This window comes from Macaca thibetana, chromosome 8 (genome assembly GCF_024542745.1).
Source record: "Macaca thibetana thibetana isolate TM-01 chromosome 8, ASM2454274v1, whole genome shotgun sequence".
Lineage (NCBI taxonomy): Eukaryota > Metazoa > Chordata > Mammalia > Primates > Cercopithecidae > Macaca > Macaca thibetana.
The window spans coordinates 133,422,539-133,439,519 of record NC_065585.1 but is presented as its reverse complement, the minus strand read 5'-3'; the positions used below and the strand labels follow the sequence as shown (position 1 = coordinate 133,439,519).

The 16,981-nt window shown below is 52.8% G+C and overlaps 1 protein-coding gene across 1 annotated transcript; it reads left to right on the top strand.

The window, feature by feature from the left end:
- The first annotated feature begins 383 nt into the window (after nucleotides 1-383).
- On the top strand, nucleotides 384-7,165 carry SOX7 (SRY-box transcription factor 7). The gene is made up of 2 exons (XM_050801098.1): nucleotides 384-695; nucleotides 4,246-7,165. The coding sequence occupies exons 1-2, from the start codon at nucleotides 458-460 to the stop codon at nucleotides 5,172-5,174; spliced, it is 1,167 nt and encodes a 388-aa protein (XP_050657055.1). The 5' UTR covers nucleotides 384-457; the 3' UTR covers nucleotides 5,175-7,165.
- Nucleotides 7,166-16,981: the final 9,816 nt, after the last annotated feature.

The following is a 16,981-nucleotide window of genomic DNA, read 5'->3' as shown; positions in this document are numbered from 1 at the left end:
GCGCAGGAGGGGCAGTGGAGTCTGACCCGGGCAGGCCCGGGCTGGAGCGGGCCTCCAGCGCCTGCCTTGCGGCTCTGCGGCACCTGCGGGTCCAGGGCAGGGGGCGGGAGGCGGCCCGGGCCAGCCCGGCGCAGATCCCCGGGCGGGCCCCTGGCGGTGGAGGGGCGGGCCGGGGGCGGGTGCGGGGAGGAGGCCCTGCCTCCCTCCCTTCTTCCCTCCTCCTCCCGGCAGGTTGGAGCGGGGACCCGGCGGCGGCCCGGGACGCAGGGAGGGGACCCGTGCCGACACCGAGGGAGGGGCCGCGCCGCCTTGGAGAGTCATTGGAGGACGCGGCCGCCCGAAGCTGATAAATCAGGGGCCGGGTCGCGGCTGCGGGCCAAGTTGGACGCCCCGACCGGTGCGAGGGCCAGGTCCGCGCCGGCCCCGCCAAGCTAAGCGAGGCGACCCGCGTGCGGCCATGGCCTCGCTGCTGGGAGCCTACCCTTGGCCCGAGGGGCTCGAGTGCCCGGCCCTGGACGCCGAGCTGTCGGATGGACAGTCGCCGCCCGCCGCCCCTCGGCCCCCGGGGGACAAGGGCTCCGAGAGCCGTATCCGGCGGCCCATGAACGCCTTCATGGTTTGGGCCAAGGACGAGAGGAAACGGCTGGCGGTGCAGAACCCTGACCTGCACAACGCCGAGCTCAGCAAGATGCTGGGTGAGTGAGCGCGCGGTCGGGCGGGCTGGGGGCTGGGGGCGGGGGGCGGACGGCGAGCGGCTGGCTGCCTGGCAGGGCGGGTGCGAGCGCGGAGCCTGGGGACAACCCGGCACGCGGGGCGAGGGCCCTCTTCGTGCCCGCGTGGCTGGCCGTCTGCGCGAGCGTGGGTGCTCGCGGTGCCCAGGATTCAGAGCGGGGGCACTTGGCGCGGTCCAAAGTGAAACAGCGCGGCAGGCAGGGGAGGCTCCTTTGCTGGGACAGGAGCGGAGGTCGGCGCCCCAGGGGGCGGGGAGACGGGGCAGCGGCCAGGCTGGGAAGCCTGGCCGCAGGGACCGGCACGCATGGACAGGGCAGGGACGGAAACGTCGAGGCTGGGTGGAACCGGCGTTTGCTAGAAATACCGAAGTGGGAAGACCCAGCATTCCCTGGATCTTACAATTGGGCCATCTCAGAGGAAGGCTGTCACAGATGAAATTATAATTAACGAATATTCCTGAAGAGAGACCCTGCGGAACGAATCCTTGCTTTAAATAATTAAGAGAAAAACAAAACAAAAAACTTACCCCAATAGACTCGATTCGTTCATCTATTATCAGCCTCGGGGGTGTAGATAACTTGATTTGGATGCTTGGGCTGTCCTGGAACCCGGCCTTTTCCTGGGCTGTCCCCGCAGGGGCTGGGGACACGGACCCACCAGGTTCAAGAGGTCCGGAGTGAGGCTGTTAGGACACACCCGAACAACCGGAGTTCCTGTGGGGGTTTCTTTTTCCTCTGGTGTCGAGCTGAGTACTTTTCGACCCTACCTAACCCCTAACTTCTTTGCCTTTCGACGCGGTTTTTATTCGGTTTAATCGGCGAAAACCTTTCAAAGCACAAGCACTTGGTGCACGCAGCGGGAGACAGGTCCTATAAGAAGGGACGTGTGGGCACCCGAGGCCGTCTTTACCCTTCCCAAACCCCACCCTGCCCAGAACAGAGCCCTTCTTTTTTTCGTCGGAGTTCAGCGCTCAGGGCTCTTTCCCGGGGCGGAACTTTGGAGATAGGACTGACGCCCCTCTTTCTGCTGGTCAAAGCCGCAGGCCCGCAGAGCGGGTCCCAGGCCGAGCCCTCCTGCAGTTTAGCTGCTGTGTAAAGCAGTTGATGGAGTGCTGGTTGCAAAGGGCCCAGCCTCGTGGCTGGCTTCACCAACTCGCGTTAGTGGTCTGCAGCCTTCTGGGGCCTTTTCCCTCATCAAAAAACAGTAACATTTTTATTTTACACAGTGTTGGCATAAAGACAAATATATTAATATGTACAATAATAAAACATTTTCTTTAACCGATTAGTTTATATTTTTCTTTAGATTTTAAAAGAAATGAAAATATGTTTGTTGTGGATCCCCAAACATTTTTTTCCACGGACCCTGGGCACTGTGCCTGTTGACCATGCCTGCTGAGGGGGAAGCAAGCCACTGCTGTGAGGGTGATAGAGAAGGAATTCTGTGCAGGCCTGGGCCAGGGATTGGGGAGGAGGGAAGGGTGAGAAGCACGGCCCTTCGGAATTGGGGAGGCCTGCTCCCAGGAAAGGGGCAGACACAGGGACACAGGAGACAGATGCTTCCTGTGAATTGGTCCCAGTCGGGCCTACACTTCAGCTTCAGGAGGTTACAGTTCATTCTGCAGAAAAAACACGGATTCCTTCCTGCTGAGCCATGTAGCTCCTGGCACTGGGTGAGGGAAACCGCAACACTGGTGCTTTTCACAATATGGACTTTGTGCACCTGTTAGCAGGGGGCAGCGGGATGATCCCCTCCACCTGTGTGACATTTCCTTCTTGGCTTCCTTTCTGACCTGAGAGGAAAAGCCTGCATATGAGAGTCTCAACTTTTTCCACTATAAACCTTCCAAACCTTAACATTAAAAATGTGACCTAGTCACACTGGTATTTTTAATATATTATGATTGAGAAAGTGCATAAAGAGAAGGAGATATTTGGTAGCATTTTAAAATGAACACGTATTTTATTGATCATATAACATCCGGATGCATTTAGAAGCTAGGGCCACATTTTATACTGAGACCACGGACAGGGTATGGGGTGCACCTGAATCTTGGGTCGCTTGCAACAGTTTGTAGCCTCAGCCACAGGCTGGGAACTGATGATCAGCCCTGAATCTGCAGCTCCTAACACTTTCAAGTCATGCTTTTAAGTGACAGCTAATGATGTTAGTTAAAAGCTCCACAGAATTTCTATAAACTTTCATCCAAGTGGTACAATGCCCTTAATCATTGCCCTACCCTGGCTGTGAGCCCCGGCCCAAGGAACCAGTCGACAGAGGTACTGAGGGCTGCTGTGTGCACGGCTCTGCACCTGGCCCTGTGCAGAATGTGCTGAATGGAACACATAGCCCTTTCCTTAGGCCTTAACCTCTAGGTTAATGCATCTCAAACTTCAGGACATATTAGCATCGTGGGAGAACATGTTAAAGTTGTAGAATCCTGAGCCCACCTTAGGAGGTAGCAAAGCAACCCAAGAAGCCTTCCACCCCTAGAAAACACTGCAGGAGGGGTGTGCAGTGCACACTGAGAGATGAGGGAAGATGCTCCGGGGACTTGAAAAACAACAGACAAGCAAGCAATGGTGAATAGAAGATCAAGTACAGCCAGCATATTAGCACCAGTGGGTTGCAAGCATGGAATAATTTTTAAAGAGAGAGTTTGGAGCTGGAGAGTGTCACAATATCTTTATTTTATACTGAAGAAAATAGAGACTCAGAGAAGTGCAGGGAATAGCTTCTGCATGGAGATCTGTGGCTAAGCAGGTGCCCTGGCACCGTCAAGGGTCCTCAAAAGATGGCTGGCTGGAAGTGATGGTTTGCATGTATATGTGTGTGCACGCATGTGTCTGGGCATGCATACATGCGTTGCAGGCAGATGTTAGCATTCTGGCCTCGGTCATCCAGCAGGGTCCTATTTGACCTTCAGAGGTAAGGAATAGGCATTTGTTAACCTAAGTGAAAATCTCTGATTTACTGACATCTGTGAAACTATTGACTGAGCCTGAGTTCCCTCCCAGAAAGGGCTGTGAGATTTATGCCATAGGTAACTATGACAGTATCTCTTTAGCCTGCACTAATCAATGAAGGCAGAGATTTTCATGAGAATGCACAAATGTTTAGAATGGACCCTCGAAGGGTAAAAAGAGCCCCAATCAATATTGTGATCATTAGGTATTTTCTTCCTGTAGCTGAATATGGTCAGGTGGGCTTTTTTCACTGGGGACCCTGCATTGTAGCCTGGGCATGCTCTGGTGGCTCTTACATGAGAGGCGATGCTCTCTGTGTGCACAGTGCACGATCTGGCTTTATGGATGCAAGCAGAGGTGTTGATTTCGCCTCACTGTGTCTGCAGGATCTGGGTTGGGAAGAGGGTGCAAGAGGTGCCCGTGTCCTCTGTGACTGAGAGGGTGAAGGGAGGTGTGTGTACATGTGCCCATGTGTGTGTACGCGTGTGCATGTGCAATGCCTGAGGGCACAACACTGAGCATGGCCTCCTCTGCCTTGTGTGAGCAGGAAAGTCGTGGAAGGCACTGACGCTGTCTCAGAAGAGGCCGTACGTGGACGAGGCGGAGCGGCTGCGCCTGCAGCACATGCAGGACTACCCCAACTACAAGTACCGGCCGCGCAGAAAAAAGCAGGCCAAGCGGCTGTGCAAGCGCGTGGATCCCGGCTTCCTCCTGAGCTCCCTCTCCCGGGACCAGAACGCCCTGCCGGAGAAGAGAAGCGGCAGCCGGGGGGCGCTGGGGGAGAAGGAGGACAGGGGTGAGTACTCCCCCGGCACTGCCCTGCCCAGCCTCCGGGGCTGCTACCACGAGGGGCCGGCTGGTGGTGGCGGCGGCGGCACTCCGAGCAGTGTGGACACGTACCCGTACGGGCTGCCCACACCTCCTGAAATGTCTCCCCTGGACGTGCTGGAGCCGGAGCAGACCTTCTTCTCCTCCCCCTGCCAGGAGGAGCACGGCCACCCCCGCCGCATCCCCCATCTGCCAGGGCCCCCGTACTCACCGGAGTACGCCCCCAGCCCTCTCCACTGTAGCCACTCCCTGGGCTCCTTGGCCCTTGGCCAGTCCCCCGGCGTCTCCATGATGTCCCCTGTACCCGGCTGTCCCCCATCTCCTGCCTATTACTCCCCGGCCACCTACCACCCTCTCCACTCCAACCTCCAAGCCCACCTGGGCCAGCTCTCCCCGCCTCCTGAGCACCCTGGCTTGGATGCCCTGGATCAACTGAGTCAGGTGGAACTCCTGGGGGACATGGATCGCAATGAATTCGACCAGTATTTGAACACTCCTGGCCACCCAGACTCTGCCACAGGGACCATGGCCCTCAGTGGGCATGTCCCCGTCTCCCAGGTGACACCAACGGGTCCCACAGAGACCAGCCTCATCTCTGTCCTGGCTGATGCCACGGCCACGTACTACAACAGCTACAGTGTGTCATAGAGCTGGAGGCGCCGCGTCCAGCCAGCCCTCACACCCTCTCCTTCCTGTGCCCTGAGTGGCGGGGGAGCCCGGCAGCCACACTAGCTTTCCTCCCACCACTCAGGGCAGGGAGGTCTGAACTGTGGCCCCAGAGCCTTTGGCCTAAGCTGGACTCTGCTTATCCGAGTGCCGCCTCCATCCCCTTCCCCACATTCAAGCCCCTGCAGCCTGCATTTTAAGTATATTCCTTCAAGTGAGTTTTCCTCCAGCCCCTGAGAGTTGCTGTCTCCCAGTAGAATATTCACCGACCTCTTTTCTTTGTAGCCATCGTCGAAACTAATGGTGGGACAGACTTGATAGCCGAGGTCCCTTCTGGTCCACAGTTTTCTGATTTAGGGTTCTCTCAAGGTTAATAAAGGAATATGGGGAAATCTGACTCATTAATGAGCTCACTAACCTATGATCTGGTGATAATTTTGTGTGCACAGCCCAAGGACCACGAGGCTTTCTGCACTTTCTGCACTCCTTTCCAAAATGACCACAAAATTCCAAAGGGACTCACAATTTGACAAAAAACAGTCAACCTGATTTGAGACATTAACCAGTATGGCTACCTATATTACAGAAAATGGGATTGAGTTAAAACTATTTTATTTTAAATATACATTTTAAAGCAGTTCTCTCTCTCTCTCTCTCTCTCTCTCTCTCTCTGTCTCTGTCTCTCTTTATTATACACACACTTCAAGAGAATATGCACAGTCTAGGCCGGGCATGGTGGCTCACGCCTGTAATCCCAGCACTTTGGGAGGCTGAGGCGTGTGGATCACCTGAGGTCAGGAGTTCAAGACCAGCCTGGACAACATGATGAAACCCTGTCTCTACGAAAAATACAAAATTAGCTAGGAGTGGTGGTGCACACCTGTAATCCCAGCTACTTGGGAGGCTGAGGCAGGAGAATGTCTTGAACCTGGGAGGTAGAGGTTGCAGTGAGCCAAGATTGCATCATTGCACTCCAGCCTGGGCAACAAGAGTGAAACTCCATTTCAAGGAAAAAAAAAAAAAAGAATCTGCACAGTCTGAATATATAAAAGGAGTGTGAGAGACACATGCCCACTTCATGCAACTCTTAAAGTCTAAATCAGATATTTTTATTAACAATGACAGCTTCTTGCCAACTCCCTGTTTCTGATGACCCAAAGAGCCCGGGTTCCTAAAAGGACTTTACAACCAAGCAAAGTCACTGTCCTCAAATCTGGATATACACTTCCCCCTCTGTAGATTTGAAAGGTGCTTCCTTCCCAGCCGTCTCCAGTTTCTTTACTCTCTTTTCTGGGATTTCTTCTTCTCTTCTTTCTACTCTTCCTCCACTGCTGAACTAGTCGCTAACTCAAACAGCCCCTGACTTAGCCCAAGCATGCTTCCTCCAGCAGCAGTGAGAGTGCCTTCCTCACCAGCCAGGTCCCCAGGCAAAGTCCTCAGCCAGTGCTTTAGAGCAACTTCCCACAAATCAGAAACTCACTGTGATTCCAAAAATGTTTCTGAGCCCTGGACACCTGACCCCAAAACATTTTCATCTTTCTCCCAGACCTCCTGTGAAGGAGCATGTGTAACAGTGTGCTGAAAGACAGTTGTTGTTGTTTTTTTATTTTAGCATATTATTTCCTGTATGAAATATGTTTTATATAATCTCCTATTATTTTTATCTTATGTTTTGTATTGTTGATAAATCCTTTTTGCCCTCCCAAGATGTCCTATTGTAAAATCACTTATAAGATATGATTACTCTTTATGCTATTACTTTATATGCCATTTGGTAATAAATAGTAAATTGTTGATGATATGATTGACGGGTGTGCAGTCCAGAGCATGTATGAATAATCTCATAAAACAGTATCACAGCCATTAAGCTAAACTGTTTCATTTTTTTTGAAAGAACGACACATACTTTGAAACAGTTGTCAATATTAATTTGTTGAAAATATTTAATTTAAATAAACGTTTTTGTACCATGACTATTCTGTCTTTTGAAATATAGTTTTGCAAAAAGAAACGGTTTCCAAGTAAGACATAAATATTACATCGAGTGCTACTTGTGGTATTGATTAAAATGTTTTCTACATCAACTTTTTTATTTTAAAAAGTTATTATCTGGTAGGGATGGTTTATTTCATTTGAGTTATGCTAAAGAGATAAATCCAAATTTTACACATTGGAACCTGCTGTTTTTATTGATGATGAAAGAAAATGTCAACTCATGACCTACATGTAGAACAATTTTCTCCTCGTGATGACTTTACACTCGTAAAGTGGAATGAGGTGACTATCAGGCTGTCTGAAGAATGAAAGTAAGTTTTGTCTACTTGTTTGCTTACTTAAGACTGTCACAGCTAATTTGTTTGTTTGTTTTTGTATGTTTAGTGGAGATGGAGTTTTGCCATGTTGGCCAGCCTGGTCTCGAAATCCTGACCTCAAGTAATCCACCTGCCTCGGCCTCCCAAAGTGCTGGAATTATAGGCGTGAGTGTGGTGGCGGGTGCCTGTAATCTCAGCTACTTGGGAGGCTGAGGCAGGAGAATTGCTTGAACCCAGGAGGCGGAGGTTGCAGTGAGCTACGATCGCACCACTGCACTCCAGTCTGGGCGATGGAGTGAGACTCTGTAAAAAAAAAAAAAAAAAAGACTGTCACTATTTTTCTTCTTTTTGAAATAATCTGGAAACACACCTGTGTTTATGGATGTGCTGTGGAAATATATCACAGGCTCTCAGAACTCACTGGGACATTGTGGAGAAGGCAGGAGAGCACACAGAGTAATAATAAAAGGATGCAAATCTAGTGAGGATTAGGAGCAACATCCCAGCCAAAAAGCACTGGAAGAAACTGAGGATGACTCAGTCCTTGTGCAGGTCACCTCTGTCTGGCTTTTGTCTATGGGGAAGCAGTTGTAACTTGCTGAAGTTAAGGGCAGCCGTGTGTTTTCCCAGGCCCTCTGGGCCAAGGAGTGGGTCTTGGGAGAGCCCAAATGGGCATGCGTGTTCCCTTCAGTTTTGATCCTAATCTATAGTCATTACTTTAATAGCACTTTATAGGTGTACAGAGCTTTACGGAAAGTTTTATGGGCTATTTCTCATCCACAGCCCCAGGTGGGGCCCGTCATCCACCCACCACATTGTGCAGCAGGGGACATGGAAGCCCAGGGTGGGCGTGGGCGAAGGATGGCTGGCTCGTGTGGTCCTGTTACCTGGGTTTTAGCATCGTCAGATGTGTGTTGGCAGCATTAGTCGGTCTCACTGCTGGGGTTGGTGCTGCCTGATTTTTCCCACTTTACTATGGCATGGAGTCATATGAGGTCTAGTTCATACCCATCACGGCCCAGGGAAAGAAAGAAAGAGGAGAGGAAATCATAGGCCAGAGTGAGATGATGTTGAAGACTTTGCTATCCAGGCCGGTGGCTGCGGCCGTGGCCCGTGCCAGTCTGCAGAGTCACCAGCTGCCTGGAGCTCCTGTCTAGCAGTGCCTGCCTGGATAGCAAGGTATGCTATAATTCATGCCTATAATTCCAGCACTTTGGGAGGCCGAGGCAGGTGGATTACTTGAGGTCAGGATTTCAAGACTAGGCTGGCCAACATGGCAAAACTCATCTCCACTAAACATACAAAAATAAACAAACAAACAAACAAACAAATTAGCTGTGACAGTCTTAAGTAAGCAAACAAGTAGACAAAACTTACTTTCATTCTTCAGACAGCCTGATAGTCACCTCATCCCGTCACTGCCTCGTGGGCATGTTTCATTCCAGGACACACTGTGGGGGCATGGTTTCTGTCTCTGGGAAGGCAGGAAGCAGGCTGACAACCGGGCTGCTCTTCCACTGTGCTCAGCTGCGGGTGAGACAGTCGTGCCCAGGAGCCAGGGGCATCTCTGAGTTTTAGTTGCCCATTCTGGGCACATCGCTGCCTCTGGTGCAAAGAACATGTCTTGCTTTAGCCAATGGGAATCGATGGCAATGCACAGTTAGAAGTTCCTTTTCTGAATCCTGTGTGCTGCCGTTCCACCCTTTTCCCTAAGGTCCCTCAGCGCCGGCTCGTTGCCCAGGGCACACAGGTAGCACCAGGGTGGGTTCACTGTGGCTCCCACTCTGGGCCCCTCGTTGTGCAGGGTCCTGGGAGGGGCCTAGTCATGTGTTCACATGGCCACTGGTTTGTAAAACCTTTGCAAAAAGGAAAATGCTTTTGTATTCTTTAAGAGTCCCCCACCCCCTGCCCCAATTGTGCAAGCCATAAGCCTCAGAACACCAGGCTCAGTCCCCATGTGAGCACCCCTGTGATTGCCCCCGTTCTTTCCAGCAGCCTCTCACGCAGCCCTTGCCTGCTGCAGTGTACCCTACCACAGGGAAGCCTGTGGGGCCCGGGAGATTCTTGCCTTCTCTCTGCTCCTGTGTTTTCACCAATGCTAATCCTTGATTCCCTGACCTGGGCGACCCTCACTTCCGTCACCATCTGGTGACATCACACTCACTGTCCTAGTCAGCTCAGACACGCCCAACCTTGCTCAGCAGAGGGGCCAGTCACTGTCCTCCCCAGGCGGCCACAGGACTCAGGCGGACCTTGGTTACTGCGCTCACCGCCAGGCCTGGAACCATCCGCCCTGTGCACTCTCTCCCACAGGTGACCCACAGAGGCTGCTGGAGAAACAAATGAATGAACATATAAATTAAAAGATCACCTGGGATGCCTTGTAGGTATGCCAGTTAATCTTGGTGGTAAAGACCTGAATGAACCCTTCTGCGTCCCTAACTTTACCTTCCATTTCCCTGGAAACCAAGACCCTGGGGCCTTTGTGTGTGTCCTTCTTGGGGCTCTGAAGCTGGGTCTGATGTGGCCACGACTATTCTTCTGCACCTGCTGGAGCGTAGCCTGGCAGAACTGGGGTGGGAGATGGGCACGGAGACACAGGGAGAGCACTTCTCTCCCACCCCAGCATGGAGCAGCAGAAGAGGGCCGAGGGCAGAAGATTGCTGTCATCGCTCTCGCCTCCCTTTCCTTTTGAGGAGGCTATGCTCCTGGTTTCATCCCAGTGAAAGGAATTTGGAAGGGACGGGTGGGAGGGAGGAAGGAGGAAGGAAGGAAGGAAAAGAAGAGAGAGACATCTATATGAATCTACTTAGCTATCTGTCTATATATCTATCATCTATCCATCTATCCATTCACCCCATCTCTCTCTGTCTTTCCTTATTTATCCTTCCATCCACTCCTTAATCCATACACACCCATCCATCAATCCAGCCAGTCATTCAGCCTACGTTTTTCTTTTTCTTTCTTTAGTTCTTCCTTTCTCTCCTTTCTTTTTTCTTTTCCTTTCTCTTTTTTCTTTTTCTTTCTTTTTCTTTTCCTTTCTTTTTTATTTTCCTTTCTTTTTCTTTTTTCCTTTCTCTTTTTCTCCTTTCTTCCTCCCTCTTTCCCTCCCTCCCTTCTTTCTTTCTTTCTTTTTTCTTTCTTTCTCTGTTTCCTTTCCCTTTCTTTCTCTTTCTTTCTTTCTTTCTTTCTTCCTTTCTTCCTTTCTTCCTTTCTCTCTTTCTCTCTTTCTTTTTTCTCTATTCATCCATCAGCTTACCCACACATATACCTGTACATCCAGCCGGCCAGTCATACATCCTCCTACCCACCCACACCTCCATTCATCCATCCCATACCTTACCCGCCTTCTCACCTGCCCATCTATTATCTATCCATCCATCCATCCGTTTATTCACTGATATTTCAATTCTCAAAAGGGACATATAGTGTTTGTCGGAAATATAGAAAAAAAAACATCATAAAGAAAAAAAAATAAGTCATCGATTGTCCACAACTTAGAGACATTAATGGTAATACTTTGGGTATATATCTATGAAGCCCTTTTTTCTTTTTTTGATGTAGATATAATGCATATATACATATCTTCTGTAATAGACATTTTATCCATAATATTAAATAAACTTTTTTCCATGCCATTAAATTTCATTTTTCTGCAAAAGATGTTCTCTTCCTAGTTGAAAGATTAATATAAAAAAACGGGGGGGGGAAGAAAAACCACCCACTCCGTGACCTTTTTTCAATACACTCATGTTTGTACACTGAATTCCCTAGTCCCACATCCATGCACACATGCTGTGAACATTGTGTAGCTATAGATGCCATTTGCATTCAGCTTTCTCCATTCAATATTCTGTTGTAGAAGTTTTACCACATTCATATCCATCTTAATTTTTATCATTTTTGATGACTGCAGAATAGCGCAGTGAATACACAGAGCTTTCGACCATCCCTTTGCTATCAGATCACTAAATTGTTGCTCTTTTGCTGTTATCAACAGCACCGCAGTGAGTCTATTGGTTTGCACTCACAGCTGGATTCCCAGCAGGAGGTCACTGGGTCTAAGCGCATGAGCATGTTTGCAGGCTTTGCTTCAAATGGTTCATTGCTTTCCCAGAGTCTCAATTGATTGTCGAAGGAAAAATGACTCCATTCCATTCCCAGAATGAACTCACTTTTTCTTAACGGGAAGAATTAAAGTCTGAAGACTATTTATAAGACTGCCTGAAATCTGACTGGGCTCCGTTGCGTCACTTGTCCTGGCACCTCTGCCTTCTCCTGCGCTTCCTGACGGCTTCCAATAGCAAAAAGCGTCCCTTTTCCCAGACACCACCGTGAATGACACACTCTTCCTTGGCTTCTGACCCATTTCTACTGCTCTCAGCCCAAGATGTGTGAAAGTGGTTTTTATCCTGAGTTTAAGCATCAACCTCTTATATGGGGCAAAGGATTGCTCTGTGAGTTACCGAGGCAACTGGATTGGTCCTCCCAGGTTTCCCAGGTACACGCGCCCATGCTGCTGGCTGCATCTTCAGGTCGCTCGGAGCTCCTGATACAGGGGGAGGATGCCCGAAAGCAGCCGGGACCTGGGGGCACGGTCTGGCCCTACCCATCCCTGGATTTTAATTGGGACTTGGGTAAATCCCTGAACCGGTTCTGTCATCTAAGGAGGTAGTGAGTGGATTCGTATGCATTTTAGAAATGGCAGAGCTTTATGTGAATGTGTAGCAGAGCTATTGCCTATTTTGGAGTTCTTGAGATCATTTAGATGTTTTTAGGCCTGGAGGTGGGTACTAGCTTGAAAAATTCAGAGCCCATGCGTTCAGCAATTGTCACATTGGTATGGACTGTGAGGGAGAAATGAGGGGAGAGGACCCCCTGAGTAAACCTAATGTGGATTATAGAGGAACTCTGTCCGTTTCCTTCTTTGGCCACGGAACTGGGATTGAAAGAGACCATTTGGGTCCTTTTTTAGCCCATTCTCCTTCCTCTAGTGAGGATGGCCTCTTTGCCATTCTTGGCAGATGGGCTTCTATTTGGTTGGAGAATCCTGAAAAGAAAGAGGGATTGCTTTCTATAAGCTAGTCTAACAAGCTCCATCATCCCAAAGTCCTTCCTTCCGTCTCACCTAAGTCCCTTCTGCTGCAGTCCAGGTCCACGTCTGCTGACGTCATCTGCGGAGGTCGGAGCAATCCTGGTCCCTGACGGCTGGCAGTCACCCTTCTTTCCCCTGGGGACTGTGTTTGAGGCTCGGGTAGAGCCTGTGGTTTCCTCCAGACCCCCTCTCTGGTCTGCGTTCCCCTTAGAGGCCGAGTGTCACATGGATGTGGGGGTGGGAGGGAGAAGATAAGGCTCATTACAAAAGACTGGGAGAGGAAAGTGGGGTTTCAGCAGGGGGTGAGAGGGGGTGCTCTGCAGGTGCTTCTGGAATGTTCTGCATGTAGGTGTGGGGTGTAGTCATTTCTCAGAGGCTCATGCTCACTCCTGGCTCAAATGGTGATTGGTTCCCCATCCCTGGCCACTGTCCTTTCTTATGGTCACTCATCTCCATGTATCTGAGGGGCCGTGGGGTGGCGCGGGTCTGGGACAAAGATGGACGGAGGACGATAAAAAATGGACAATATTCCACCCAGAAAAGTCACGGTTTCTGATGAATGAAAGGTCTGCAGCCTCCAGGGGCCTCAGGGAGACTCGTCATTGGGTTTTAGATGTTCCATTGTTGACACCTGCAAGGTAAGGCTGTGAATTCCAGGCCTGAGAGGTCGAGCAAAGTGGGTGGGTGGCCAGAGGCATCCCTGGGTTCCTGCTGTCTCAGCACAGTAGCTGGTGTTCCCATCCTATCAGAGAACCCAAGAGGGCATCGTAGCTCCTCCATCCCCATCCCTGGGAGCCACGGAACTTTCTTTTTCTTTATTCCTTTCCCTGAAAAACATCAGCACCGGCTCCCACAGGTCAGGGCACCACGAAAGTCACAGAAAGCATGAAACATCATAAGATCTGCAGGAGACAGGAGACTCTAAGGGATCCATCCTGCCCTCCCGTCAGGCCATTCGGAGGCATCCAGAGGTAAACAGCAGAGTTGCACTGGTGCCAGAAAGAACCAAGGCTTGAAATTAGGAGATTGTAATCCCTAATCAAGCTCTGTAACCTTGAAAAATAAAATCACTGACTGTTTAGGCTGGCGGGAGTCATTGTCAAATCCAGATCAGATGAAAGAGGAAATGGAGGCCCAGAGAGGGAATGGTGTCCTCCCCAGGGCACAAAGCAGAGAGGAGAAGTCGGTGAAGGATTGTGGGGGGAGCGTGGGTGGTAGGGAGAGATCTGGGGAGGTGGGATCCCCCAGGCCAGGGTGAGAGGCACAGGGCTGCGGAGAGAAGCCACCAAAGCGGAGCTTTCGGAAGGGCTCAGCTGCATCAGGGTCTCAGCAGGGGCAGGGGCTGGCAGCACAGCTCCAGAGGTGTGGGGTGAAGCAAGGAAGGGGCCGGAGAGTGCAGGCGGGAGGGGATATTGAAGCTTAGGGCTTCCATGTATTTAGGAGACTTCCCAAGGCCTTGGCTGTCATGCTGCTTGAAGCCCAGCTTGTCTCCGTGGGTGCTGGCCCAGGACAGCAGGGCTGAGAACAGGCTCCAGAGGAGGGGGCGTCCCAGTGTGCACCTGTGGGCCACCGTGGGAGGGATCAGGTGGTGGCTTCTGACAGCCCGGGCTGGCATAGATGGGTCCAAGGAGCCCACCCCGACATCCCCAGCACCGTAGGCCCCTCAGTCGGGTTTCTGCCGTACTGTGACCAGGATTCAGGGCGCTAGTAGGCGGCGGGTGGTCCAGGGCACCTGGCGGGGCAGGCAGAGCTGGGGGCGGCAGAACCAGCACACAGTACTCCTGTCTCCAAGGAGGAGGAAGGCTCACAGGAGGGGCCGGGGAAGGCCGAGGAGCAGTGGCTGCTGAGTGTTTTCCTGCCCATGGGAGCTGCTGTGACCAGGAGCAGGAGGATGTGGCCGGAGCCCAGTGTTTCCTGCCTGATAAGCCGGGCCCTCCCTGCAGAGCCCTGGCCGCCCTACCTTCGAGCCTGCTGAGGGCCCTGCCCAGGGAAGGGCTGGCCCAGGAGGAAAATCACTTCTCCAGATTAGCTCGCTCCGGCTGGCCTTCCTTCCCCACCCTGTCCCAGCAGCCGCAGGAAGCCGACGGGGGCCCAGCAGTCCAGAGGTCCCTGCCTCGGAGCACTCGGCCTCTCTGAGGGCCCCACCACCCCGGTCCCCCAGAATGGATGCCTTCTTGCTCCAAAATCAACCATTTTCAAGGATAGTAGTGACCGCACATCATTTGTCTTTATCAGACCCCCTGCCTAGCATTTGGGCTTAGAAAATTGGTCTCTTTTTCACGAACAGTCCATGGACCAGCCTCCTTCCACCCGGTCAGTTGTTGTCTCTGTGTCCATCTTGGAAGGACATCCTCTGAGCTGAGGGCTGTGGGCTTTGGAGGCAAGCTGGCACAGAGAAAAGGCAGGGGCTGGCATCCTGGGACCCCAACGCCACCCCGGCTCCGCCCTGAGCTGTGTGGCCTGGATGAGTTCCCACCCCTCCCTGAGCCTCGCTGCCTGTCTGTTACTGGAAGGGCTGAGCCACATGCGAGCTCAGGGTCTCCCTCCCTTCCAGAAGCATCAGGAATGATGAGGGGTGCTGGCCACTCCCAAGGGCAGCCCAGAGTCCCAGTCCCTGCTGAGGAAGAGGGCGGCAGCTAGAGGGAGAGCTCCCCCTTCTCAGTGTCATCTTGGACCGACCCTCTGGTTTTTCCACTCTCTGTTCTGCCCTCTAGGGCCAGTCTCATCTCCTGCCCTGGGGGATTGGGATGTGTGGCTCCAGCTTGGGGGTAGGGAGGTGCACAAGATGGAGGGACAAGAGAGGGGCCGGTCAGGGGGCCTGTGGCCGGGAGGGATGCCTGCAGCATCTGCCAAGTGCCCTAGCTGTGAAATAAGGACTGAGGTCCTGGGAGACTAGGAGCCCGCTCAGAGGCACAGTCGCAGATGTGAGCTTCCCCAGAGCTGCGCCAGCTCTCACACAAGCCTCCTGCTGCAGCACAGCCTCCAGTGGGCCCTGGGCCCAAGGGACTCCCCCCAACCTGTAGGTGGGCCCCACCTTCCCTACAGACCTGCCTTCCGAGCCCCACTGACACAGGCACTCCCGCCTTCCTCAGGGAGTCGGCTGTTGGTAACAAAAGGTACATGAAGGGGGTGTTTACCGGCCAGAAAAGATGAACCTGTGCTTGCCTTGGGGACAACACTGGCACGTGTGTCCCTGAGAGCTGACTGCACGGGCACATTGGAGAGCAGGCGGCAGCTCTGCCCTTCGAATCTGCGAGGTGCGGCCTCACCTCAGGATTTCATGCGACCGTCACGGCAATCCTCACGCAGGCATGCTTCTGTCCTTTCACAGGTGGCAAAGCTGGAGCTGAGGCCAGGTGAAGGGCTGAGGGAGGCCACACAGCTGGGTGGGCCGGGTCTCCATCCATGGAGCAGCACACACATGGCTAGAGGGTGGGAGCCTGGCCCCCGGCTCCCTTAGTCCCTCCCTGTCTCCTGCCCCAGTTCCTGCCCAGGAGGGGCAGCCATCTCCCGGGCTGCTCCTGTGTGAGCCTCCCGCAACCGCAGCTGAGTCCGGGGTCCTGAAACAGCCAATGGGTGGCCCAGAGGCAGGCAGGGAGTTCCCCGTGCAGTGAGACCATCTGCACCCAGGCGTCGGGCACTGGACTGCCCCCACTGCCTGTGTCTCCCGAGCACGGAGGGGCGGGTGAAGGAAGGTGGGGGTCTACTTAGGCCTTTTCATCTAATGCTCTGTGGGGCTGCCCAGTGTGTGACCTTGGGCAAGTTGCTTCCCCTCTCTGGGTCTCAGTAAATTCAGTGGCAGGACTCGACAGTTTCCAAGAGCTGGAATATTCCTGGTTCTCTGAGTCTGTGAAAAGGGAGCAAGGAAAAGGGGAGGGTCCCCTCCTCTCTGACCCTGGCCTTGGCATCTGGTGGTCTCTAGGGAGGTGGCAGCTGGGGGGTGACCTGGGTGGGGATCCCACTGTGCACAGCCGTGGCAGGGTGAGCCTCAGGTGCTGTGCACGGCTGGGCTGGAGCCACAGTTACTGCATCCAGGCAGGGAACACCTCCCACGACACCATCTCCATCCTGCCTCAGCTGCCCTTGGCTGCTGCCCCACCTTCTGTCACCAGGCCATGGCAAGAGGCCCCCAGACACCTGGCCTGGCCCTGTTCCCATGCATAACCGGCCCTGGCCCCACCTCCTGGGAACTCTGCCCTGCCTTGCCCACATCACCCGATCCCTCCACCCCTCCACCTTGGGTGTTGGGCTGGACGGGATGGGGCAAGAGGCCGCTGTCATCTGAGCCCAACCTTGTGGATCGTCATGTAACCCTGGCACTCAGGAGCACCCTCCCTGCCAGGCAGGGCCCGGTGTGAGGCTGCTGCTGGTCTCCTGGGAGA

Coding starts and splice junctions, on each gene's coding strand:
- SOX7 (XM_050801098.1), top strand. CDS start 458: ATGGCCTCGCTGCTGGGAGCCTACCCTTGGCCCGAGGGGCTCGAGTGC. Junction 696..4,245: donor CGAGCTCAGCAAGATGCTGG/GTGAGTGAGCGC, acceptor TTGTGTGAGCAG/GAAAGTCGTGGAAGGCACTG.